The sequence below is a fragment of the Equus przewalskii genome, chromosome 31, assembly GCF_037783145.1.
Source record: "Equus przewalskii isolate Varuska chromosome 31, EquPr2, whole genome shotgun sequence".
NCBI lineage: Eukaryota > Metazoa > Chordata > Mammalia > Perissodactyla > Equidae > Equus > Equus przewalskii.
Genome location: NC_091861.1, coordinates 16169462 through 16196687, shown reverse-complemented (window position 1 = coordinate 16196687; position 27226 = coordinate 16169462). Strand labels below are relative to the sequence as shown.

At 38.0% G+C, this 27226-nt stretch overlaps 1 protein-coding gene across 1 annotated transcript in view; it reads right to left on the bottom strand.

The window, feature by feature from the left end:
• Nucleotides 1-27226, bottom strand: part of USH2A (usherin) — a 746622-nt gene that overhangs the window by 417880 nt on the left and 301516 nt on the right. The window contains exons 22-27 of the mRNA XM_070602521.1: nt 25126-25256; nt 15026-15152; nt 12676-12777; nt 10367-10546; nt 7366-7496; nt 2087-2360 (exon numbers count right to left, since the gene is read on the bottom strand). Coding sequence (XP_070458622.1) covers nt 2087-2360; nt 7366-7496; nt 10367-10546; nt 12676-12777; nt 15026-15152; nt 25126-25256 — 945 coding nt within the window. The remainder of the gene's footprint in view (nt 1-2086; nt 2361-7365; nt 7497-10366; nt 10547-12675; nt 12778-15025; nt 15153-25125; nt 25257-27226) is intronic.

The window sequence follows — 27226 nt, the reverse complement described above, 5'->3', positions numbered from 1 at the left end:
GTCTGTATTAATACTCTCCTGATCACTGTCTAAAACATGTGCTTACTTAGATAGATCAGTGTCGCTCAAAGCATCTGAGTCAGAATCTTAGGTGATAGGATCATAAAATCTGCATTTTTTAATAACCTTTCCAGGCTATTCCAATGTATCTTGAATAGTAATCATGATAATAATAGCTAATTTTATTAAGTTCTTACTATGTTGAGTTCTTACTACACTTCAATATTTTATCAGTGGTTTAAGAACCACTGATATGGATGATGCTGCAATGATAAAAATTTAGTATTATCCATAAATAAAATGTCCTTAAGTATCATAGACTTAGTCACAGCATAGATTATTCCTTTTGCGTCTATATTGATGTTTTAAACTTCTATCATTGTCATCTTACAATTCCAGTTTCAGCCATGTCTCTAGGACCATCATAATAAGGGGTTTGGGCGTACTTCGAAAGTATAACGCTTGATAGGCAGGGTTTTTTCCTAGATGTAAACAGGATCAAGTAATCTTGCTCATATAAAGAGGTTTCAAGTGCTTTCTAACCTCAAAAACCTGAAAACCAAGAGAAGCCCTTATATGAATGTAATATTTTTAGCTGCTGTTACATCTTAAGTGCCTTGAAAATGTCATTACTGTCTTACACCCCAGATATTCATTAACTCCTTAGTAGTACCCTTCTAAAAGTCTCCTTAGAGCTTGCCATATATTTTCTATTCAAAGGCATTTAAATCTTTATGTACTTACCAAATAGGCAAAGATCGCTTTGTAGAAATTTTAACCATTCGCGGTGCATAGAGTTTGAAATCTGTAGAGAACATTTTTCTACATGGGAGCAAGCTCTGTCAGAAGCTGGATGTTTCTGTGCCTTCCCCACTTTACAGAGAAGGAAGAGTGGTGCATGCCCATAATAGAGAACACTGGATTATAATGAGAGTGGACTTTGACACCAGGCTGCCTGAGGCAGACAAGCTTGCTGTCTGCTTACTAGGCATGTGACCTTGAGCAAGTTATTTTCCTCTCTGCTCTTCAGTTTCCTCATCTGTAAAATGGTGATATGCGTAATAAGAACCTAACTCATATGCTTGCTCTGAAGGACGAACTCACTTATTCTCACATAAAACTCTTAGAACCATTACTGGTACATAGTATGCACTCAGCTACTGTTAGCCTTTTTAAATTAATAATTTCCCGAATTATGTTCAAACTTATTATATAAATTAAATGCTATGAGTTACATGAGTTCTTTTTTTCTTTGATTCTGTTCAAACTCATTATATGAGCTAAATGCTTGCTTTAGTTACAAGTCATACATTCATGAATTTTTCCTTTCCATGATGGTTATTAATAATCAGTGATATATAGATTTTTCACAAGTACATCTGAAATTCAACTGAATTCACCCTTTCATATTCGTTGCTGCATGAGAGCTCCACTGAAATGCATGGAGACAACATTTATTCAGAAAAAAATACCCCAGTGAATTTAATGCCATTTTTCCCAGTTGTGCACACCAACCTATGTTTTTAATCTGTAAATACAGATAATCATCAATATTCAAGAAAACCAGAACCACATGTGTTCTCAAGGAAAATATATGATGAAATAAATTATATATATTAAATACAATTATATTTTTTGAAGACAGTTAGCATAAATATATTGATTATAAATAGGTATAAGGGCGTACTCTTAAGGGCAACACACAAAACTATTTGAAGAAGTGTTCTGTGTTTTTTTTTCTTTTTTCTGAGAAAGATTGGCCATGAGCTACATCTGTGCCAATCTCCCTCTATTTTGTGTGTGGGATGCCGCCAAAGCACGGCTTAATGAGCGGAGATTAGGTCTGTGCCCAGGATCTGAACCCACAAACCTCAGGCCGCTGAAGCAGAGCACGTGAACTTAATCACTACACCACCAGTCCAGCCTCTGTGATTTTTTTTTTTTAGAGCTTAAAATTCTCCACCGAAAGGGTGAGTGGGTGTTGCTTTCAGCCTGATTCTATTGCTATATCTTGAAACACAGAACCACTCAAACCTAGTAGGACCAGGGCTGCATCAGTTTGGGAAATCCGCCAGACGGAGTTTACCTTGTTCCAAGCTCAGATGCTTATAAGAGTCTTGCAGCTCCTGTGGGGTTCCTCCCACATAGACTGGGGAATTTACCATCAGTGGCTGGGCTCTGGACTCTGACACACGCTCCATCAGTTCATTCATGCTTGCCGATATGACGGAGCCTTCCTTTTTAATAATCACTTTATTCCACTTTCCATCACAATAGGACAGTCCCAGCCATAGATCCACTTGTGTCAAAGTAAGACTGGTATTTAACCGGAAGCTCAATATTCCATTCTTCAGTTCTATCTGTATTTCATATTAAAAAAGAAAATAGGTATATAAAAAGACTGCAGAAAGGCAGTTCGGGAGAGCAGAAGGTCAATTTCTCGAAGAAAAGCAAGAAATTTCCCTGAAAGCACTTCATAAAAATGTTCCACTTTATTCTAAGCAGAACTGGAGTAACGTATAATGAAGTACTTTGCAAGCTTCTAACCAACATGAAGAATATTGTATTGAGTCAAACAAATTCATACCCAATAATGATTATAAGATGTGACGCAATATTATGTAGGTAGAAACTTTTTTGGGGGGGCTGTGCAACAGAGATAAAAGATTAAATGCTAGCATAAGTAATTGAATGACTAAAGAGAGCAGAATAGTTTGAACTATGACTCTATTTTTATTTGAGTTTTTAGAAAATGAGAAAACACTACTTCACATATCAATTTAATTTGGGGGAAAAATATGACAAGACAATAAGAAAATGAAATGTCAAGCCTGATTAAGCTTATTTTAACTGGTTGGTGAACTCAATTTCAAATTTGTAAGATGTGTTTTGATTCAATATTTCAGTTTTATTATCCTAAATCTCTAACTAACATGATTGCTTCTATGTCCATTCTTTTAGATCAAGGTGCCATTTTCTAATACAAACATATTTACCCAGATTTTCGTGGTAAAGGAAATGCCTCCAGCTGTTTTCCTTCAAAATGTTACATGACAATTATTTTACCCACGATGTTTTTGTTAGAAGTCAAATCAGCGACCACAGGATATTTGAAACAAATTAAGCAATGCCAGATAAAAATTGTTACTTTTTCTATGTAAATATCATCTTCGTGAAGTACATGGGGCAAAAGCAGTCATTAATTTATCCATCCATTCATTCTCTAAATATTGAGCTCCCAACTGTGTTCCATGAACCTGCAGCTCCAAGATAAGCACTGTTCCCAATAACTACACTAATAGGAGAAGCAAACATGGGGGGTCATACAATAACTAAGAAAGGCATGGGGTACAATGAGAGCAGAGAAAGGATATGCCTTTGGTCCCTGGGAATTGGGAAAGGTTTAACGGAAGCTTTTCGGAAGTATTTAAAATTCATAGAGAATCTTCCGAGCAGGGAGATTAACATAATCAATGGAATAGAGACATTTACAAGCTCATTAGGTTTAGAAAAAGGTACCAAGTTAGGTAAGACAGAGGATACATACGAGGTGCCGGGGCAGGGGGCGGGGTGAGTTAGAAAGGCTCCTGCCAGATATGTAGAAACAAGATTTTGGAGAATTTTGAGTGATATGGAAAAAAGTTCATCTTTCTCTTTTCTGTCTGATTCCAAAGCATATATTCTTTCCACTATTGTCTTGTGCTAAAAGTTCACCCTCCCAGTCCTCAGAAGCACATCCTGGAAATAAAAGCTGGAGTGTAATTGGAGAAACCTATTAGGGAATCAGTACAATTGTGAAAAAATGATGAGAGCCATTACAATAAAAATAATAATGATGATGATAGCGAAAACTCAATCTAAGAGGTATTTTTTAAAGCAATTCAGCAGGACCTGGTAGCAGTGGAATGTGTTAGATGAATGATAAGTCAGTCAAAGACACCCACCCTCTTTCAGGGGTGGGTATGTTTTACCATCACAATATGGAAAGCTTTAGAAAAAAGACTAGATGTTGTTGTCTTTGTTCTGGGGCAGGAGTTAGTTCAATTTTAAACATATTGTGTTTGAAGCGCCTATAAAATATCCAGAAGAAACTTTTTTGAGGGAGTTGAGCATCAAGATGGGCCAGTAAAATGGGAAAAGCTCATGACAAGATAAGTAAGATCATCCAGTTAGTGTAAAAAGAGTGAAAATAAGAGTTTTCAGCAAGACCAATGTTTGAAGGGGTAGGCAGAGTAGATGTTCTTTGAGCTGACAGTGATCTTGGAGAATACAGAAAGATTTAATGAAAATCAAGAGCAGCTAGCATTTTAGAAAATCAGTAGGGAAGGATATTTTAAGAAAAAAAGAGGACGACAGAGAAAGATTAATCAGATAAGGACTGAAAATTATCTATTAGACTAAGAAATGTGGCAGTAATTGGCAACTTTAGAAAATTGTTTTGTGGGAGAATGTGGTAGAAGCAGGACCATAGATGCAGTACTTTTGAGGACTGAAGTGAGATGAGAAAGTGGAAGTAACCAGAGCAATGACGTTCAATGCAATTGACTGTGAAGGGAAGAGAAGTGCAACAGAGGAGGTTTCAAGGTCAAAAGGAAAAAAATTTAAGATGAACAAAGCTCAACCATTTTATATGTTGAAGGAGAAGGGCTGATGGAGAGGGAACATTTGAATTTACAAAGAGGAGATCATTTGTAGCTCAAATTCTTGCTGGAGAAGGGATAGAATCTAGAATAAAGGTAGAAATATTAACTTTGATTGGAAGCATAGTAATTGTGTATTTGTTCCCCGTGAGTCAGGAGAGAAGTAAACCAGGCTTGGCTCATAGATAGTAAAGTTTTCAGATAGAGAGTTGAGAGGTTGAGATTATGTTTGTGTGTTTTTTTTTTTTTTTAAAGATTTCATTTTTCCTTTTTCTCCCCAAAGCCCCCCGGTACATAGCTGTATATTCTTTGTTGTGGGTCCTTCTAGTTGTGGCATGTGGGATGCTGCCTCAGCGTGGTCTGATGAGCAGTGCCATGTCCGTGCCCAGGATTCGAACTGACGAAACACTGGGCGGCCTGCAGCGGAGCACACGAACTTAACCACTGGGCCACGGGGCCAGCCCCTATGTTTGTGTTCTTTATGAGAGTGAGAGACTGTCCGAAGCCATTCAGGTTGTGGTGTTTTGCAAGTCCTGAAATTCTTTTCCTTTCACTTTCCAGCTCTAATCTGTTTAGCAACTCCTGTAAACAACAAATATCGTTGAATGAAGGAATTAGAAAGCTCAAAACTCAGCACATCACTAGTCTTTGTACCTGTATTAGTTTTCCTACAGAGTTCAGCCATCTGGCTATTGAAACTGACAAGCAAGGTGGCTAGACTAATTGATCCAGGGTTGTAGAGTTGGAGATAGAAGTTCAGGGCATTGGCAAAAAAATGATTGAAGAGCTGTACTATGGTGTCTAAGGTAAGGAGCAAGTAAGTTAAACAGAAAGTGGGCTAATAGACAATGGTCCCAGTGTCTTGGTGAACTCCATAAAAGCAGACGAGAGAGCTGGAAGGATAGGGGGTTATATTTTGAGGTTTAAGATTTTAGCAGTGAAACATTTTGAGTCCATCAAGTTCCAGGGGATAGCCATGTATGTTGAAGCTGCTCAGGATAATAGGAAGAGTTCCTGTTGATGGATAAACTGTGAGAAACCCAAGTGCTCAGATACAGAAAACTAGAAAGTAAGTTGTGTGGAGGTCTGATTCCTTTACAGTCGTATTGGAAGTGCTAAATGAAAACCTACCACACAGTAGGCACTCAATATATATTTGTCCAAATGTTTAATTCTTTAAAATTTATTTTATTGAAGCTTACTTAAAGTTAACATTCTTATTTAATACAATAGAAATTTATTATATTTCCAAAGGCAGTGAATGGAGGAAGATAGAGGGTTGAAGGGGGCCATAGCAGAATGCATGGCCTCCAAGAGAGGCATGTGCTCCTCAAGCAGAAGGGCCAAATGGTAAATATATTTGCATCCTCCACAGAATTTATGCATATATAGGTGATTAAAGAATGCTTAGTGAGGGTCACTGAAACATGATTTACATGTTCACTCATTCATTCATCAAACAGCATTTATTGAGCGCTTAAGTGCCAAGAGTCAGCCACTGAGGGTAGAATTGTATAGAAGACTGCCAAGGTCCTTGTGTTCACAGAGATTATATTTCAGTGGGGTAGGCCAACGGCAAACAAGAGGACAAATAAATACTTTAAATAAGCTAAAATTTTACTAAATACTATGAAGGGGTAAATTTCCATTTATGTGATCAGCAAAACTGACAGTATCTAATTTAGAAACTCATCGAATTGAAAATTTCTTAGAATTCTAAAATCACCGAGATGTGTTTTATTACCTATTTGCCCAGATATGAACAATGAAGTTAAGATGTCCATAATTTTCTCTTGACTCTATGTAAATTCTTTAAATAACTTTTTAGAAATTAACATTTTAATAATATACTTGTTTTTGACAATGATATTTGGCTGCATGATTAAAGGCAAGTAAAAGCAATTACACTTATGCACTGTATTTAGCGGAATGTATAAGTGTTCACATTAGCCTTATTCACCATAGCAAAAACATGGAAACAACCAATATGTTATTGACAAGAAAAGAGATATATTACACAGCCATGAAATATACAGCATGCAGACCTACACAGAGAGCATGGGTAACTCAGAAACAATGTCGAGTGCAAAAAGCAATGGCCTAAAGTTAGAGTAAAACACCACTTTTATAAATTTCAAAAACAAGTATGTTTAGGCATTCATACATGGTGTACAAACTATAAAAATACAAGGAGAAAATAAACACAAAATTCTGATTACATATTACTTCCAGAAGGAGACAGGGAAATGGGAAAGAAGAGACCCTATAGGCAGTTGCAAAAAATTGATAATATTTTAGTTTTTGGGTTGAGTGGTTGGTTCATGACTGCTCATGGTACTATTACACTTTATTTGATATTTATGTATCTGTGTAATATTAAATATATATATCATATACATTCTTTTGAATCATATCAAAAGATGAGGGACGTAACATTTTTCATGTATTGGGACTAAATCGGATTTTCTTAATTACTTATATTTAGCCTATTTTGTTAAAATTACAATTTTCACACTAATAATGGTCATTTAAAAAAATCATCATGACCCTAAAATACAAAATGTGTCATAGGACACCAAAACCAAAAATGACTTGGGGAAAAAATGAAAACAAAAGTTAGTTTGGAAAGAAACCCCAATTTAGTATAATGTTACCACATGGTTTATTTGTTCTAAAGTTGGCTCTGAACATTTTAAAGTAAAGTAAAGTAAATTAATTAACATACAATAAGAAAATCAGGTCCATCTCTGTTGTAAACGAAAAGAAGCAATCCATTCAATTGGTCAGTTCTGAACTTCAAGGAAATCTCAAAGTCCCTTCCACCGCGAAACACATGTGGATAAAGTTCCAGGAACCCTTTAAAGAAAAGAATAGATACATATGAGCATGAGCAAAGCAAATGGCCAGCATCGTAAGGGTGCTGTAAGACATATACTGTCATGGAGTAAACCTCCCACAAAAGATGCAAATCACTGTGAAGAAATCCCCCTCATAATTCTGCAGAAGCGTCAGAAAGAACTTGATATACCTTTTAAGAGGAAGCAATTTATTCTTTAAATCACGGACATGATTAAGACTGTTACTTTTCTATATAAGTATTAACAATAAGCAGTTACAGTGACTTAAGAGAAACTCTGAACAATGACAGTGATGAGAAAAGAGCAATGGAAAAGTGCACAGATTATGATATTATATAGCTTTCTGTTGTGAAAGTAGTTTAAGAAACAACTAACAAACTTAGGTATAACTGTAGAAAGCAAAGATGGGCTTTTATTTATTTTTTAAAAAATTTTTAATATATATTTTTTACTTTAGCGAGGTCATATTGGCTTTTAACATTGTGTAAATTTCAGGTGTACATTATTATATTTCAGTTTCTGTATAGATTGCATCATGTTCACCACCAATAGTCTAGATTTTACCTGTCACCATACGCATGGGCCCCTTTATCCCTTTTTGCCCTCCTCCCACCCCCTTCCTTTCTGGTAACCACTAATCTGCTCTCCTTATCTATGTGTTTGTTTGTTTATCTTCCACATTTGAGTGAAATCATACAGCATTTGTCTTTCTCTATCTGACTTATTTCACTTAGCATAATACCCTCAAGGTCCATCCGTGTTGTCATAGATGGCACGATTTTGTCTTTTTTATGGCTGAATAGTATTCCGTTGTATGTATATACCACATCTTCTTTATCCAATCATCCGTGGATGGATAATTGGGTTGCTTCCACATCTTGGCTATTGTGAATAATGCTGCAATGAGCATAGGGTGCATAAATCTTTTTGAATTGTTGATTTCATATTCTTTGGATGAATACCCAGTAGCGGGATAGCTGGATCATATGGCATTTCTATTTTTAATATGAGAAATCTCTATACTGTTTTCCATAGTGGCTGCACCAGTTTGCATTCCCACCAGCAGTGTGTGAAGGTTCCCTTTTCTCCATATCTTCTCCAACATTTGTTATTTCTTGTCTTGTTAATTACAGCCATTCTGACTGGTATGAGGTGATATCTCATTATGATTTTGATTTGCATTTCCCTAATAGTTAGTGATGTGAATATCTTTTCTTGTGCCTGTTGGCCATCTGGATATCTTCTTTGGGAAAATGTCTGTAAATATCCTTTGCCCAGTTTTTGATCAGGTTGTTCATTTTTTTGTTGTTGAGTTGTAGGAGTTTTTATATACTTTCAAAATTAACCTCTTGTCAGATACATGATTTGTAAATATTTCTCCCAGTTTGTGGGTTGTCTTTTCGTTTTGTTCATGGTTTCTTTGCTTTGTAGAAGCTTGTTTATCTGATGTACTCCCATTTGTTAATTTTTGCTTTTGTTTCCTTTGTCCAAGTAGACATGGTATTCAAAAAGATGCTGCTAAGACTTATGTCAAATACTGTACTGCCTATATTTTCTTCTAGGAGTTTTATGGTTTCAAGTCTTACATTCAAGTCTTTAATCCATTTTGAGTTAACTTTTGTGTATGGTGCAAGATAATGGTCTATTTTCATTCTTTTGCATGTGGCTGTCCAGTTTTCCCTACACCATTTATTGAAGAGACTTTCCTTTCTTCATTGCATGTTCTTGGCTCCTTTGTCACAGATTAGCTATCCAAAGTTATAGTGATCGAAACAGCATGGTACTGGCAGAAAAACAGACACACAGATCAATGGAACAGAATTGAGAGCCCAGAAATAAAACCACACATCTATGAACAACTAATCTCTGATAAAGGAGCCAAAGGTGGGCTTTTATTTGAAGAAAAAGCCACATCTGCCAAGCCACCATATTCCCTTCTGCCCCCTTACCCTGGCAGCCGCCAAGTAGAAACTGGGGTTGGGAGGTATGCCAGGGACACCGCATCTCACCTTTGCTGCAGACTTTGGAGCAATGGCAATGAGGGTGGTTATATTCTCTTGCTAGTACCCTTGAGTTGCTTCTGACCCCTAGCGACCCTGTGTACAGCAGAGCAGAACCCTGCCTGGTCTTTTTGCGCCATCCTCTCACCCTTCCAGTGCTATATCAGACAATGCTCCACTGTTCTTCATAGGGTTTTTGTGGCCAATTTTTTGGGAAGTGAATGGCCAGACCCTTCTTCCTAGTCTTTCTTAGTCTGGAAGCTCTGCTGAAACCTGTCCACCATGGGTGGTCCTACTGGTAATTGAAATCTTGGTGGCATAGCTTCCAGCATCATAGCAACACCCAGCTGACACAGTATGACAACCCACAGATGAGTGACGTGGTTCCCTGACCTGGAAATGAATCAGGGCTGCAGTGGTGAGAGTGCCAAGTCTTAACCACTAGACCACCAGTATATTCTCTAGCTCACCTTTAATGACCTACTTACCCCATCACATAACTGAAGTTTCACTCAAGAATATTGTCAGTCTATATAACGGCATAAACAGATATTTATGGATTGCCCTAAGTAAAACATTCTAAGTGAAACAATTGACTTGCAAATGGACATTTGTGACACTACCATATGTAAACAGAGAACTGCCGTGGGCCACCAGAGATCTTAAACATGAATATATATGTATGAGTCTTACAATTTATATTATGTATTCAGTTTGAGAATATATTTCTGTGCATCACGGCATTACTAGGTATTTCTGAGATATCATGTTCACATGAGGTCAAAGTAATTGGAAAGTGGAGATTAAGTTATGCCAAGGACAGAACACACATGCTAAGCAATGACTAATGTCAATTCTGGAACCTTACCTGTTCCAAGGAACTGGGCTCCCTCCTGTAATGAACCGGGGCATCCCTCCCATTCGCTATACACATTTATTTGCTCTTCAGAACTCTGCCAAACCACAGGTTCCCAAACAGCAGAGGGATTGTAATTCTTCATAAAATACACATCCTTGAGACAGCCCACAAAACCCTTTTGGATTATATCTGCAGGAGTTGATAGATATCAAGAAATATGTATTTTGAAAAATTCTTTTCAAGCAATTAATTTTATGTGCCATGAAAATCAAAGAAACAGACAATAGCTCCCACTACCTATTTACTACAAACCTCTAAATGATTCACATAAGCACCACACTATCAGCTATGGTGAATGGTAACAATTATAATTTTAGCCCGGGTTCAGACCCATCATATCTGCAGAAACAGATGTTTATGCAAAAACCTTGGTTTTATGGTACTAGGAAGAATATTGTCTTTTGAACAAGCAAGGAGATTTCGTCTGCCACTAGTCTTAAAAATATACGTGCTATAACAAGTTTTAAAAGTAAGATTTGAAGGATGTGTTTCTAGCAAATCTATATTTATAGGTTAGTTCCTTCATGAACCAGTCTGTCATAGAAGTAAATCAATAATTTGCTATCATTTTTAGGAATTAATGTAACATTAAGCTTAATTTTGGAACCTAGACCAGGTAACTGTGAGGTTTATGGATATAGAAAATAAAGTGGTAATAGGAGGTTGGGAAAGAAAGAAAGTGAGCAAATGAGAGAAGCAGAGCGACAGCAAGAAAAAAGTAGAGAAGAAGAGAGGACACATGGAACTGAGGTCAAATTTCATATGGCGATGTCCTTACTGATCAGTGTGAAGCATGGTTCTCAGTTTATGAGTTTATGACTTAATTCTAGGGAAGATATTCACCAACAGTCGAAGTTTTACAAGGTCAATTTATATGTACAATGACTATTTATTTGTAATGGAGATATGTCCTTCACAAGAAGGGAAGAGTAGTTGGTACCTCGATGTGCTCTTCTCCTGGTTCCTGGATGTACCATAGCCAAGAATTGTGCTTGATGGGCAAAGAAGTAGGACAAACACTCTCTCGCTCTTTCAATCTATGTGTGTGTGTGAATGTTTTCTAAGGACTTCCCTACCAGTGCAAAGTAGTTGAATGAAAGCCTTCTCTACTCTACAGATATTTCCAAAGAGGTAACTATAACCAGTCTTGTGGATTTAAATACATCCCTCGCCAAAATTCTCTGAAAACTTTTTATTTGTTTTGATCTTCATCATGATGCCATGAAGACTTCCACCCATCAACAATTTATCCTTATCCAGGTTCTAGCTTATTTGTAATATTTATGTAGCTATGTTTTACTCCCTGGGAGAGACCTGGGAGACATCCTATGCTCCTTGATGAGGACTTAGGAACAACCCTGGAATAGTTGGCAATGCATTTGGAAGGGTGATTTTTTTCCTGCCTAAGGTTAATTTCACTCATGTTAGGTTTTTTTTTTTTTTTTAAAGATTTTATTTTTTCCTTTTTCTCCCCAAAGCCTCCCAGTACATAGTTGTATATTCTTCATTGTGGGTCCTTCTAGTTGTGGCATGTGGGACGCTGCCTCAGCGTGGTTTGATGAGCAATGCCATGTCTGCGCCCAGGATTCGAACTAACGAAACACTGGGCAGCCTGCAGTGGAGCGCGCGAACTTAACCACTCGGCCATGGGGCCAGCCCCTCACTCATGTTAGTTTTTATTCATTTCATTTTAGAGTCAGTTTTTGTTTTCTTCCCCTAAAAAAGGAATTACTTTGCCTATGCCTCAATTACAGCCTTTACAGCATTTGACTGGAATTACCTATTTACAGATCTGTGCTCTCTTTTGTGGCAATGACCACATTTTATTCATCTGTGGATATCTAGGGACTGGTTTAGGGCCTATCACATAGTTAATACTCAGGGAATGTTCCCCACCTTATTTAGACTATAAATCAAGCTCACAGTTTTCCATTTCTGAGTTGTTTCACATTCAATTTAAAATCTTAAAAAAAATTGACCCATAATCCTAAACTAACATACCTTTGACTGAAATTAGTATAATTCCTTTCAGCAAAAGTTTAATGAACTCCCTTTATATATCAAGAACTGGGCATTAAGAATTCAAATGCAAGCAACACATGATTCCCTTAGAAGAGACCTAAAGGACATTTTTGACATATTCATACAGGGAAGGCAGCATGAGATAGAAAATACTTCTGTTATTCATACTGTAACATAATATAGTGATTCTAAATTTTGATGACAACACCGAAATTCGACACCTTTACCAAACTCACCAGGATCATTCCTGAGGATGGCATAATCCCGCGGCAGCCCTCCCACAAACACTCCTGTGTTTTCTCCAATGATAGTACTACCATTTGGGGTGGCCGCGGAACCTGTGGGAAAGGAGATGAGAATTCCAACTTTGGCAGGATCATCTATTTCTACTAATTTAACAAATGATTAAACCCTTCACTGGGCTTCTGGAAACCCCTCTTTCCTGGTTCTTCTTTTATTGGCTGCTTTTCTTTACTGGTTCTTCCTCATTGCCCCAGTGTCTTGATGTTGGAACTAGCCAAACCTCTTCCCTTCTCAGATCTCTTCCTTTCTGCACCTACAGGAATGCCCTAAGTCCTCCAGAGGGACGAATAGAGCGATGGTACTTGCGCAAACTACCGAGGGCGAAGACCAGAAGGGGCCTGGGTCCCTGCCTGTGTTGCATAACAATGCAAATCTACTGTTAAGATTTCTATCTCCATCCTTCTTTGAGAGGAGGGGGAATTTTCTCTTTTTTCCAGAACCCAAACCACTCTAATTAGCCCTATTTACATCTCATCCCTTGGCTTTAAATACCATCCTTAGCTGACAACTCCCAATTTGTATCACTGGTCTGGAACTCTTCCCTGAACTCAGACTTGTCTCCAGGAGCCTGCTCGATGTTTCCACTTGGATGCCTCATGGACTCATAGACTTACATCCAAACTGAACGCTGAACGTCTGTCTCCAAATCTGTTTCTCCCACTATCTCGTCCACCTTAGTGGTGGCAGCTACATTCTTCCAGTTGCCCTGGTCCCAAACCTAGCAGTCATTCTCTGCGTTAGGGGTTAGCAAACTCTCTATATAAAGGGCCAGGTAGTATATATTTCAGGCTTTGTAAACCATACAGCCTCAAGCAACCTTAGACAATACATAACAAATGGCTGCGGTTGTGTTTCAACAAAACTTTATGAAAAACAAAAACATGAGCTGAATTTGGCCCTCAGGTGGTAGTTTGTTGACTCCTGCTCTACCTCAATCAAATCCTTTTAATTTAACATTTACAATATATCCAGATTTTTCATTATATCCACAACCACTTCCTGGTTCATGAAACCATCATTTCTTGCCTGAATTATTTTAGAATTATTGCTGAAGCCTATTACATGGTCTTCATGCTTCCACCCTTGTTCCTCTTAAAATTTATTCTCAAAAGAACAGCCAGAGTGTTCCTTTTAAGGAGTGATATCATGGCAGTTCCTTTGAAGAAGTCATGTCATGTCACTCCTCTCTTAACGTTCTCCAATGGCCTAACTCTTTGCAAGTAAGCCCACAAGGGTCTTATACAGCCTTAATGGCCTCTCTGTTCTCACAGCCTACCACTAGCCCCTTAATCCACTCCTTCCCACACTGGCCTCTTTTTTGGTCCTTGACATGCTACAGAGGGTATGTTCCCACCTCAGGGACCTGGCACCTACTGTTCCCTTGCCTTGAAACATTCTTCTCCAGGATATTTGCCTGGTTTATCCTTTAACTCAAATGTCATCTTATCAGAGAGGACTTCTTGAATAGTCTTTTATAAAATCAGAACCTCCCTTCCCCCATACACACACACCCCCCCATACATACCCCTTTCCCTCTTATCTTGCTTTATCATTCTCAGAATGTACCACTATTTATTTATTCTGTCTCCTGCCTCTCTCCCTCCTAAAATGTAAATTTTGCTTCTCGTATCCAGAATTCCTAGAAAAATATCTAGCACATAGTAGGTGCTCATTAAAATTCTATATTTCTTGAATGAATTAATAAAAGCCTGCAGTATCATACAGGTACTGTAACTGTTTTATAATTACATGAGGGTGGTAGATAGGGAGGGATGGGAAGACTACTCAACTTAGAATTGCAAAGATAAGAGAGGTGCCCCAAGAATACTGCCTACCAACTGTGTCAATTGGGAGAAGTTATTTACCTTTTCTGAGGTTCAGTTTCCTCATCTCTCAAATGCATGTTACAACTGCTTTATCTTAATTTATTTGTCTTCTGGGGGTCAAAAGTAAAGTGAGAGACTTCTACATAAGTAAGCTTTTACACAAGAAACTTTTACATAAGTAAACGCCCTTGCAAATTGCAAAGAACAGTAAAGGATACACAATTGCTCCTGATGACTTTGCTCTTAGTTTTGCTTTACTGACACCCTGCATAGACAAGAAAATGGGTGCCAGATTTCATCACTTTAGGAGCACCTCAAAGGCAAATTCAACAGCATTTGAGATGAAATTGAGTGGAGAAAAAGGTGAAAGAAGAGATAGAGAAATATAAATAACAGAAAAGTATGGTCACATCAGCATATCAACAGAGCCATTTATATATATCAGAGAAGTTCTTACCTGTATATTGCCCATCCAGTGTGATTTGGCCAAAAGCCTGATGCCTAATAGCGATTATTTCATGCCATTCGCCATCACTGTATTGTTTACCCTCATCATTAGTTGTGGTCACTTCCACAGAAGACCCCTTAAGGGAATGAATGAGTAAATGAATGAATGAATGAATATATACGTTTACATACACATACACATGTATTTGTATATTTTTTTAAAACTAATTTCAACCTGATCTTGATGCAAGCACGCATACATTTCAAACAGAACTCAGAATTAAAGATCATGTTTAACATCATTCTGGCTTTTCTGTGATCTACTTCTGTGAACAGCACAGTGCTCAAATCTGAAAAGAACTTCTCTTTGGAATAAGAATCTCTTACAAGGACACTTGCATTTTGAGTACCTATATTCATCAGAAAGGTAATGAATTTTCTATTCTAAAATGTTATATTTTAAATTGTTTGACAGGAATATGAAAAAAAGAAGAATTTACAACTAATATAATACAATTCAATCAATTTGTTCTGAAGATAAGGAAATGTCTGGCAAATTAGTTTCTCTTACCTTTATTACACTACAAGTAACAAGAAGGAATGAGACACATTAAAAATTAATCAATTATTAACACATTGAACATAAGTATTGTGGTTAAACTTGGTACTCAATGCTTTGTAGTCTAAACTCTAGCATTTATTCTTTTGCCTAAGGTAATATTATCATAGTTAAAGCTGAGTTCCTAAGTGTATAAAACTAGGAAATGGCAGATACCAAGGATAGAGATTAGCAAAAAGGAGGTGAGGGTAAGGAAACACAGAAAGAGATAGAAGAGAATTCAATCTTAGAGCTTAGTCAACTGAACAATTTTTTTAGTTTATCACAGTTAGCACAATGTAGCATGATTTTTTTCCAACGACTGGAAAATAACTCTAAACTTTCTAAAGGAAAATAAATTTCTTTCTTGCTTAATAAAATTGGTTCTCTTAGCAATAACTAACTTCAATCCAATAAAAATTTTTCAAAACCAAAATAAGATGGGGTAAAATATTACAAAATATTTTTTAATTACTTGGACTGTTTCATCAAACTCTAATAATTTTGGTATACTGTTTTTCAAAAAGAGAAAACTGCTAATTATCTGATACAATATGGATGAAGATTTACGCCACAAAAAACACAATTTTAAATATACCATCTTAAGTAAAACACTTCTGTTTATATTTCCCTAAAACAGATTCAGCGATATAACATGTCCATTCTACACATTTAATTGGCTCCTGTCAGGCCTCATACAGAGCATGACAACACGTATGACATACAGAATTTCATATTACCAAAAAACAGCTTTTAATTTCCCATGAGCATGAGTGGGTTGCTTCTCATGTGGACAATATCCCAACTTTTATAGACAACTCGATCAGCTAGAAAGATGACCATTTGGTAAAGTCCATTTTCTAGTTCTTGAATGTTTGTAAGTTGTCTTTCCTTATATCTCTTTCCTCTATGTACTCTTTTTTCTTCAACTCTATTTCAACATTTTAATATTTTACAAACACACATTTCATTATCGTAGTTTAATAATTAAAACCAGAACTGGTGTCGTGCCCAATTAATGTGCCCTGGTAGCATGCCCATTAGTTTTTCCATTAGTGAATTCAACAATACTAATGGGATTACTAGCATGGGATGCTAATTGGGCGTGACATAAGAAACTGGCTTACTTCTTAGCATACCCTTGCTAATGATGAAATTAATGAGCATTTTATTAAATGCTGTCTCATCAAAGTGTACTTAGTTAGCGTTAAAATTGTTACAAACGACGCTGCATTCTAAAGATCAGGTGTCTGAGTAAGTGGTTCTTCATATTATGTTTGGCAACAATCTGAAGCATTAACAGTTCTCTACACTAGAAATCACATTTATTGGTGACAAATTCAAGTACATAACATACAGCCAGCCTCAGTATGCCAAATTTGCTTTATACTTAGAGGAACTTAGCATATTATTCTTTGATGATCACATTAAGATTATTTTCCCTCACCAATATTAAGAGAATAGTTCTGTGATCAATTCTGGTGTCACATCATGCCATTTTGTTCTTTCCATTTGGAAACTATCAGACATGTTAAACAGGTGCTATTCGGCATTGTTTGAAAGGTTTCACTTTCACAGCTTCCTTCTAAGTGAAATCAGACTGCTACGTGAATTTCCTGTTAATGTCACTGAACATAAATCTTTTAAATGAAAACCATGAGTCCTTATTGGTCAATAAAATAGCATGTGTGCAAGTATATATAAATTGAAATTAATCAAATAAAGAATTGGAAGATTGTAGTGATTTGTTCGAGAATTAACAAAAAATACAGCAATTAAAAATTGGAGTAACTTTTTACTGTGAATCTTAACGGTTCCAAATGTCCAGTCCATAATATGCAGATACATATCCAGTTTTAAATATGAAGAATCTCTCCCCCTTTCCCTAAATATTTAATCATGCAATGCATTGGATAGTTGGAAGGGAAACTGAATAAGTTTTTACCCCATAGCCTTTACATAGGATACATTGTTATATAAGGGATTTATTACTTAAATTTATTAAGACACTTTAAAAAGAACAAAGTGCATAATGACTTCAAGTTATTTTGAAACTATGTGCTACACAGTAATTTTAAATTCCTACAAAATTCTCTTTTCACAACTCAAAATTGAATTATTTTGAACGCATTCAGGAAAAGTAATTTAAAAATAACCATCGATAAAAGTCAAAGTGTCTGACAAACTGACAAACTAAAACGAATAAGAACTAAATTATTGAATAGTCATTAAAGAGCTGGAAATTTTATCCTAGAAAATGAGTAATTTTCTTCAATTACGAGTAGTATTTTGTCAACAGTTATTGAGCCACTCAGTCAGCCTGTCGGCAGACATTTATTTATTGAGCATCTACTAGGCTCTAAGGACTGTGCTAAGCCTCAAGGATATATTGTGGTTGAAATAGACTTTGCCCTCACTGGGTTGTATAGTCAAATAAGACACATTAAGCAAATGGCTACTTGGCTGATGAGTACAATAAGGTGTTCCTTAGAAAATCTTTTCTCATTTAAAGACAAAACGAAAGAAAACTGGCTTAAAGTGGTACCTAAAGTATTTAAAATATAAACAATTTGAATGACAGTGGAAGGCATATAAAACAAACTTCCAAACTTCTTTAAACCTGGGTAGCTCTAGCTTTGTACAAGAAGCTATCTTCATATTACTGCCCAAAAGGAGAACAAACAATGGAAGACTATTCCAGATTTTCTCCACTCCTGGGTTTCAACAATCCTTTGTCTGAAAATATGGGGAATTTTCATTAAAAAGTTGGCAAATTTGTCCAGTTAACCTGCATTGGAGTATAAATTCCTTGGCTGTGAGGAAGGACAGAGTCCTGGCCGGCTTGAGCTCGTTGTGTCATACAGAGAGAGCACCATGACCCATGAGCACTTAGTATTCATGTCTGATTACATTTTCTCAAATATATCTTAAGGCAATCCTGTTCAACCAATACCGTACTTTCTTTTGAATAAATTAATTGTCAGTTTCCTGAAAATGCAGGTAATTTTTGCCTTGTGGAGAGTTATTATTATTCCAGATAAAAATGCACTTGTCAGGCATGATTGAACCCTCCTCATTCCCCTTCTCCTCCAACTTCTGGCTATAATAATTTTGTTACTACATGGTTGGCCCCTGCCAACTTTGTGTACAGGGTAGGACTTGGGTATACAAAATATGTATACCCTGGGTATACAGGGCAGGGACAGAGCAGCTGGGAAAGCTAATGGCAGTGATGAGTAATCTAAGCAATTGTCTGAGGGAAAGGGGTGAGAAGGCAGAAATGATGGGCGATGCCCCATGAATGCTTCACTGAACTCCGTTATCATGGCTTATACCAGCCTGTCTATCTGATCATTGAAAAGGACATGAAAATGACGAGACCAAGAGAGTTTTCTGGCAGCCATTCTCAGGATCATAATGACAATACTGTGGGAGGCAGAGTTAAGCATCATTGAATCCCTTTACCTTCCTCTTCTGCCGTCTTAAGGTATCACATCCTTAGACAGAGAAACAACACTGTCAAAAGAGATGGCATTTAAATAGGTTCTGGTATCAATTCCAGTGTGAGGGGAAGGAGGGGTTCCCCACACTAACAAGCAAGCAGTGCTCCAGGACACCAACTGGGTTCAACTCAATTTTGACACTATCTACATGGAGATAGCATCATATTCCACAGGTTAAGGGCTCAGTCCTGCAAGACGGCCTCCCTCCAACTTCAGACAGCAACTGCAAGCTCAGGTCGTTACCTGCACTTCTCACTGACCGGTTACAGATTGGAGATTCCCATGACCTACTCCTTAGACTTCAGAGGGCAATCACAAGTACAGTTTTCCTATACTTCTGACCCACTGGCTATAAATCAGAGGTTCCCAACACCCTTTCCTTGGGTTCGACTAGTTTGCTAGAGAAGCTCACAGAACTCGAGACACATTTTACTTACTAGATTATCCATTTATTACAAACGGATATAACTCAGGAATAGCCAGATGGAAGAGATGCATAGGGAAAGGCATGGAGAAGGGCGTGCAGCTCCCATGCTCTCTCCAGGAAGACCACTCCCCCAGCACCTTCATGTGTTCACCAACCCAGAAGCTCTCCAAACCCAGTCCTTTGGGGTTTTTATGAAAGTTTCATTACAGAGGCACTATTGATTAAATCATTGGCCATTGGTAATTGATTCAACCTCCAGTCCCTCTACCCTCTCAGGAGGTAGAGGGGGATGGGACTGAAAGTTCCAACCCTCTAATCACACAGTTGGTCCTCCTAGCAACCAGGTCCCATCCTTAGGTGGGGTGCAAAAGTCTCCTCATTAACCTAATAAAAGACATTTTTGTCACTCTCATCACTTAGGAAACTCCAAGGGTTTTGGGAGCTATAAGTCAGGAATTGTGGATAAAGACCAATTGTCTATAAGAAATATTTTGGTTATCTAAATGACTAAATATATATTTTTCTTATAAATCACGATATCACAACAATCGAGCTTCAGATCTGGTGAAGTCATTTTTGGATTAATTCTGCAAAGACTGCCCCATGTATGGATTGTGTGTGTGTATGGCCAGTGTACTATTACACATGTAGCTTTGGGGCATGAATGGTCATCTGGAACCACACTCACAGACACTGGGATGGACATTTACAATGACGAGAGCAATACAAGTGTGAGGCAGCATGAAGCCACCATTGCACGTTTTCCTGGGTCCTATCACTCCGTCCCCTGTCCAGCTGTAGCAGAGACTCTGTACTCCAATCATGGGGAAGGGGTTCCAGATGAGAGGATGGCAAGAGTGCATGCTGACCCTCTCACATTTCCCAGTCCATCACTGCATAGCACAGTGCCTGGGGTACAATAAATTCCTAACAAAGTTTCATTGAATGAAATCAAAGAAATCCAGGGCCAATTCTATCACTAAATCACTATGTGACCCTAGTTAAGCCACTTCCTCTAAAGCAGGATGAAAACAACACCTACTTCAAGTGGCTGTTTCAGGAATGAAATAAGATAATTAATGTGAACCCGCTTTATATACTTTAAAAGCTCTTTGAATAAATGGTTTTAGGATTAAGGTTTTTCTCCATCTGGCTTCTTCTCAAATATCTCCAGATCTTAAGAGGTTGAGGGAGAAAATCAGAGCCGGATGTTTCTGTCTCATTGACAATCTTCTATTTTACTGCACTGTTTCTCCTCTTTTAATGAGTTTTGTTGATTTTTACGATTTAGCATATCATTTCTTTTTTCACCTTGTTAATCTGAATGTCCTGCAGAACATTTTCATTCTATTAGTAGCTGATTTTTTTCATATTTAAAATCAAACATTTTTGCCTATTTATTTTATGAAAACAAGACACCAATATGATCTATTCCTTCACCCCCACACTCTACTAAGTTGATATCTTTAGAAATTTTTAATTCATTCATCTTTCCCCTCCTTCAACTCTTAGTAATTTTAGCACCAAACAATTACTAGTGGGTTTTTTGTCTTTGCCACGTGTCTCTTCTATTTCAAAGATTCTTATTTGGCACTGTGAAACACATTTCTTGTCACTCAACATTAAATATTTAGGTTGAACTTAACAATGCTAGGTTTACCATCGCTTCTCTGTTTTTACTTTTTGGTCTCTTTTTTCTTTCTTTTGGTCAGAAGCCTTGCCGAATATGTCCCGCCAATATGGTACATGGATGATATTTTATCTGAGCCTCTGGACAGCAACATTTTTATTTCATGTTGAAAAACAGTATAGTATTGCAGCTGAAATCATGTTCTTTGGAGCCTCATGGCCTGGGTTTAAAACAAGGCTTGGTCACTTATTAGCTGTATGCCCTTGGGAAAATGAATTTAACTACGACTCAGATTTTTCACCTGGCAAATGGGAAGAATAATGAGACTGAGTTAGCATGAGAGACTCTATGTCTAAACTTCTGCCCCCCCCCCCCCCCCCCCCACCAATCTTATTCGCACAGTGTGCTTTGGAGATATGCTTAGAACTTCTTGCAGGCAAGCTAATCAGTAACTAGTCAGTAACCAGTAGAGAGAATGACTTGTAAGCAGAAGATTTAAGCTCTCCGCCCAAACGGCTCCTTCACTCCCTCATAACAAAATCTCTAATGTTTTCTTAGATTCCTCAGGAATGTCACATTCAGCAGATCTGAAAATTTCGTCCATGGAGAGGCAGGCAATGGTCCGCGGTCATCCAACATCTGACACTCCCGAGGCCCCTCCCCAGCCCCGTTGGTTTGAAAATCAGTTCCCATTTAAGATGATTTGATTTTAGGACAATAGTCCGCCATCTTCTGATCAGCTGGCTCATCACTTAACAAAGTTTCTCTCTCTTCACGCCCTTGCCTCTTGGTGGACTGGCTTTTTTCTCTCGGTGAGCAGATTGAGCCCTTGCTTGGTATTAATAAGAGTGCCTATAGCAGAGTTGTTGTGAAGTTTAAGTGTGTGTGTATTTATGTACAGAGGGAGCGCTTAGACTAACGTCTGGCACACAGAGATCCTACAGAAGCATTAGCTTTGCTTCATCTTACAGCAACTGGATGAATCCTTTCAACAAATTTGTAATCAGTTTTTTCTTAAATCAGATTTTCTCTCCTATTTTATATTTCGTGATTTTCTCTCATCCTTCCTTTTCTTACGCATGTGTGTTTTGTTCTCTTTTTGAATTTCTTCTTAATAATATTAGTAATATCCTTCATCTTTCATCTTTTCATATTTTTGTTACATATTTTGAGAGATTTCTTCAACTTTATCTCCTGACCTACTACTCTGAGGCTCAATGGTGTCTCTCCTATAATTAATCTATCTAAGGCTTTTCAAATGAAAAATAATATTTTTAGTCCTGTAATTGAATCAGCTTATTCAATTTTTTTTTTTTTTGGAGCAAGATTAGCCCTGAGCTAACATCTGCCACCAATCCTCCTCTTTTTGCGGAGGAAGACTAGCCCTGAGCTAACATCCATGCCCTTTTGCCTCTACTTTATATGTGGGATGCCTACCACAGCATGGCTTGATAAACCGTGCGTAGCTCTGTGCCAGGGATCCAAACCTGTGAACCCGGGACCGCTGAAGCAGAACACCCAAACTTAACTGGTACACCACCTGGCTGGCCCCATCAAGTGATTCAATTTTGCTGATTGTTTTTTGTTTGCTTTTTTCCCTAACTGCCATCTGCCTTGCCTTCTGAAATAGCGGTTGCTTCTCTCTTTCTCTCTGGCTGCTGGATCTGGTTAGGTTTGATGCTATTTGTTTTTTGCTTACTAACTGTCCATTTATTGGCATCCTTTAAGAAGCTGCAATTCTAGGTGACACCCAGAAGTCCTTGTGCCTGAGGACCTACAATGTACCAAGGAAACCTTTCTTCCCCTGGTTTTCCCAGTTGCTAACTTGTGGCTCTCCTAGCTTCCTAAAGCAGGAAGAACTTAGTCTGCCTTCTTTTTTTTTTTTGGTGGTGAGGAAGATTGTCCTTGAGCTAACATCTGTGTCAGTCTTCCTTTATTTTGTTTGTGGGACACTGCCACAGCATGGCTTGATGTGTGGCGTTTAGGTCCATGCCTGGGATCTGAACTGGTGAACCCTGGGCTGCCAAAGTGAGTGTGTGAACTTAACCACTGTACCACCAGGCCAGGCCCTCAGCCTGCCTCTTGAGTTCCCCTGCAGAGAGCCTGGCATGATGCTGAGACACACTTGTCCAGCAGGCCCTACCTTTCCTCTCCAACGTGAGTAGGCCACCAGCATGTATGAAGTTGTGATCCTCACCCAGCGCTCTTGGCCCATGATCCCAGATGCTCCTTAGATATGGAAGGGAAAAGTTGTGCCAACTTTCCAATGTAATGGAAACATTTATTTTGCAAGCACAGCTTATGACTTAGATCAGCAGTTTTAAGTTGAAAAATTGAGAAAATGGAAAGAAAAACATCTTTGACTTAGTCTTACTCATTTCTCAACTACTCACAGGCCCAATACAGGGCCCAATGTCAAATGCTTACTAATGTTTGTTTAACTAGAGTGAAGACAACTGCTCACTGGTTTTCCATTGCCCTTAGTAAAAATTTAAACCCTCATATTTGCTTACAAGGCTGTACATGATTTAGTCTCTACCTATCTTTTCAACCTACCGCTTTTCTCTTTGTTCTCTCTTCTCCAGCCATATGAAGTTCATCTCAATGTATTGAATACAGCATGTTCTTATCTACCTCAGGCACTTAACACTGGCCATTTGCTATGCCTGAAAATTTTATTTCCAGCACCTTCCCTCATCTCCCATCAGTATTTCCCCTGTCCTGCCCTCCTCAAACACATGTCCTCATGTACAGACATGTACTCGTCCTAGCAATGCATCCTCTTTGCATCTCAGTTAAATATCACATTTTCAGAGAAGACTGACAACTCAGAAATGAAAGACCCTTCCTTTTATATTCCCATGATACATAGCATCTTGTACTTCTCTTTCATAACATTTATGAATATTTTAAATTAATTTTTGCCATATCCTTCCTAGATTGTTTCAGAGGGGTGTGGTCCTATTTAAATTTAAAACAATTGTAAGTCTGCAATATCCAGCACAATGGTACCTAATAGGCACTTGAATATTTGCTGGTGAACAAATGAAGTAACAAAGAAAGAAAGACAGAAAGGAAGGAAGGAAGAAAAGAAGGAAGGAAGGAAGAAAGAAGGAGGATAAAGAGAGACATAATTTTGCTCTCAAGGCAAATAAAAATAGATCTATTCAAATTTATTTAAAAGTGTTAATCTTTATTATAAGGTAACTGTCAACCCAAATAATCCGTAATCATTCTATAAATCAAAATTAGAGTGAGTCTATTATGAGCCAGGTTTGAGAACTATAGCCCAGGGCCTTCCTTCCCAAGGAAGGAAGGGCATCAAAGAAGTGGGGTGTACAGAGTGGTTATATACCATCTTGGGACAAAGAGCATACATCACACATGACAGGAATATCTCTTTTACTACTATCACAAGATGCTTAGCTGGCACTGCAGGTCAGTGGTCAGCACGTCAGTGGTCACAAGCTGAGCACAGCAGGTCAGCAACTAATCCTTAGTTTCTAGGAAGAGATGCTTATCCTTAAAGAAATGTCAATAGCTACATCCCTATTTTTAAGGACATCATTCTTGTCTTTGGAACATAGTAAATATTTAAAGCAGATGTACAATGCATGCTCAACAGACCACATCAGGGCCTTTTGGAAAAACAAGGTCAGGCTGAATTAGTTTTAAAACAAATGGCTTCCTCATATACTCCAATATATCCCATTGCTTTGCACTTATTTACCATAGCATATGGTTGTTAAGGATGTAGATTGAAAGTTAGCTCTGCTATTTGAGCTGTGGGCAAGTCCCATCACTTTTGTAAGTTTCATTTTCTTCATTGGTGAAGTGGAGATAATAACAGTCTTACCTCTAAGTTTTTGGTGAGCGTTCAATGTGAAACCATAAGCGGTACCCAGCGCCTAGTAAACGCTCAAAAATATCAACTTCATGATTACTCATTTACCTGAGGATCAAAAAGGAAATAAGGATGTCCATTCTTCAACTGAAGCGCAAAATACTCTTCCTGATTGCCAGGTGACGCGGCAAAGACAATCAAACCTTCAGGCACCCTTGTTCGAAAGCTGGCCTTAATGCCTGGTGAGACAAGTGCGAGCAGCGAATCAGCGCTGGGGTTTTGTTGATTCTTCCCGATAAACGTACATTTACTTTCATTATTATTTATGATGCAGTGAGTACAGTCGGGGAATTATACACAGCAATGTGCTGGGATGGTCCCAGCCATTTGGTTTTAAACATATCCCATTATGAATGCCAACCTTACTTGGAAACTCAAGCCTGCACTCCCACTAATCAATATATAATGAAGTTTAAATATATGCAAAACTCATCAACATAAAAAGACATGTTGTCAACCCAAAATTGGACACTCAGAGTATCAATGTGAGAATATTATCAGTCATAAAAATAAACCTGTTTTTGACGCCAGTGAAAGAAACACCAGCGCCCTCATTTAAAATACTTACGAAGTTTAAAGAATTGGTCCAGTAATAGAAACTAAAAACTGGAAAGACCCACTATGAAATAGCCCATAGACTTAATTTTCTGAAACATTGTTCTGTAACCAAAGGGTCTGCAGCCTTCAGAATTTCAGGGTCTCTCCTTACCCTTCAGATCACCTCCCAGCACTGTCCTGGACACACAATGCTCTTGTCTCACAGAAATTTCCCCAGTTCAGGAAGCAGGGGGAGCTACTGATGGTTCAATAGGTGTCTTCCCACTACTACCGCACGGCCCACCTCCATTGTACCTGGTATGCCACTCACTTAATGCATACTGTGGAGCTCTTCCTGTGTGGAAGGCATTTCACTTCATGTACTGAAACTAGCAAAGAAGTTCAAGAGGCACAATCTTTGTTCTCCAAGAGCTTCCAGTTTAGTTGGAAATAAAAAATGTATGTGTTTTAACAGACAAATCACATGGTGGGAATCAACTAAGAGCTTTAGAACATACAGGAGAATCAAATAACAGCGCAAGAGCACAATAATGCATAATTAATGAATACCGATTTGAGTAGTAATACAGTCAACCAGAATTACGAAATTTTGAAGGAGAGAGAGCTCCCTTCAGGCTGGTTTGGTAACCAAAGGTGCAATAGGTGGGGGATTTAACCTGGGTCCCATAGACACAACTAATCGGGGACCACGTCTGATTCATCTTTCTACACGTGGAATGTGGTTCATCACATGGTATCTAGGGGTACTCAGCAAATATTTTGAGGGTCTGGATGAGGAGAAAGGAGGTGAGGGTTGCATTAGAGGTAAGGGAGAAGTTTTAGCACAGGTGTGGAGGCAGGACAGCATAAGTCATTTTGTGAGCATCGGATTGTCATTTTTTCAATATGCACCTATGGAATATTAACATTTGTTGAGTACTCTGCTACACAGTAGAGAAGGAAAACTAACAACCCTGTGCCAGATATTAAGTTCCAGATAAGGAAAAAGACAAGAAAAAAAAAGAGAAGAAAACTGTAATGAGTATAATAAGCGAAATAGAGATATTTACAAGATATAATTTGATTCGAAGGGATTAAGGAAGTTTCCACAGAGAATATGATACTTGAGCTTGTTTTCAGAGAACATGAGGGACTTGGGGGGAAATCGTACAAAGGCCTAGAGGTAGGAAAAGTATTAAGGAAAGCTGGATGTGAAGGAGGGAGTCAAGAGATGAATCTGGAAAAATAGCAAGCCCACTGTCAGACCGTATGCCACAGATTATCTGGCTTGAGAAATTTGTGTAGAAGACAAAGATGGAAAGGAAGTTTGTGTTATAAGCATCTTTAGAGTGAAATTTTTTAACATCAGCAAAGGCAAGCCTGCGATGTGGGCTTCTGACTTTCCAAAGAGGCAACTCAAATCTTTCCTGGCTTTCTTGGCTTCTGCATCTTCATCTTCTGGGTTTCGTGCTTTGGGCCCTTTTAAAACACACTTGTCTTACTCATTTTGACATTTCATTGTTGAAATCTGATTCTCTTACTCCTGCCTGCTAGGATATTAGGTTCTTGCTGTGAGACTCAGTACTTGGTCCATCCTGGCACATCTCTCACT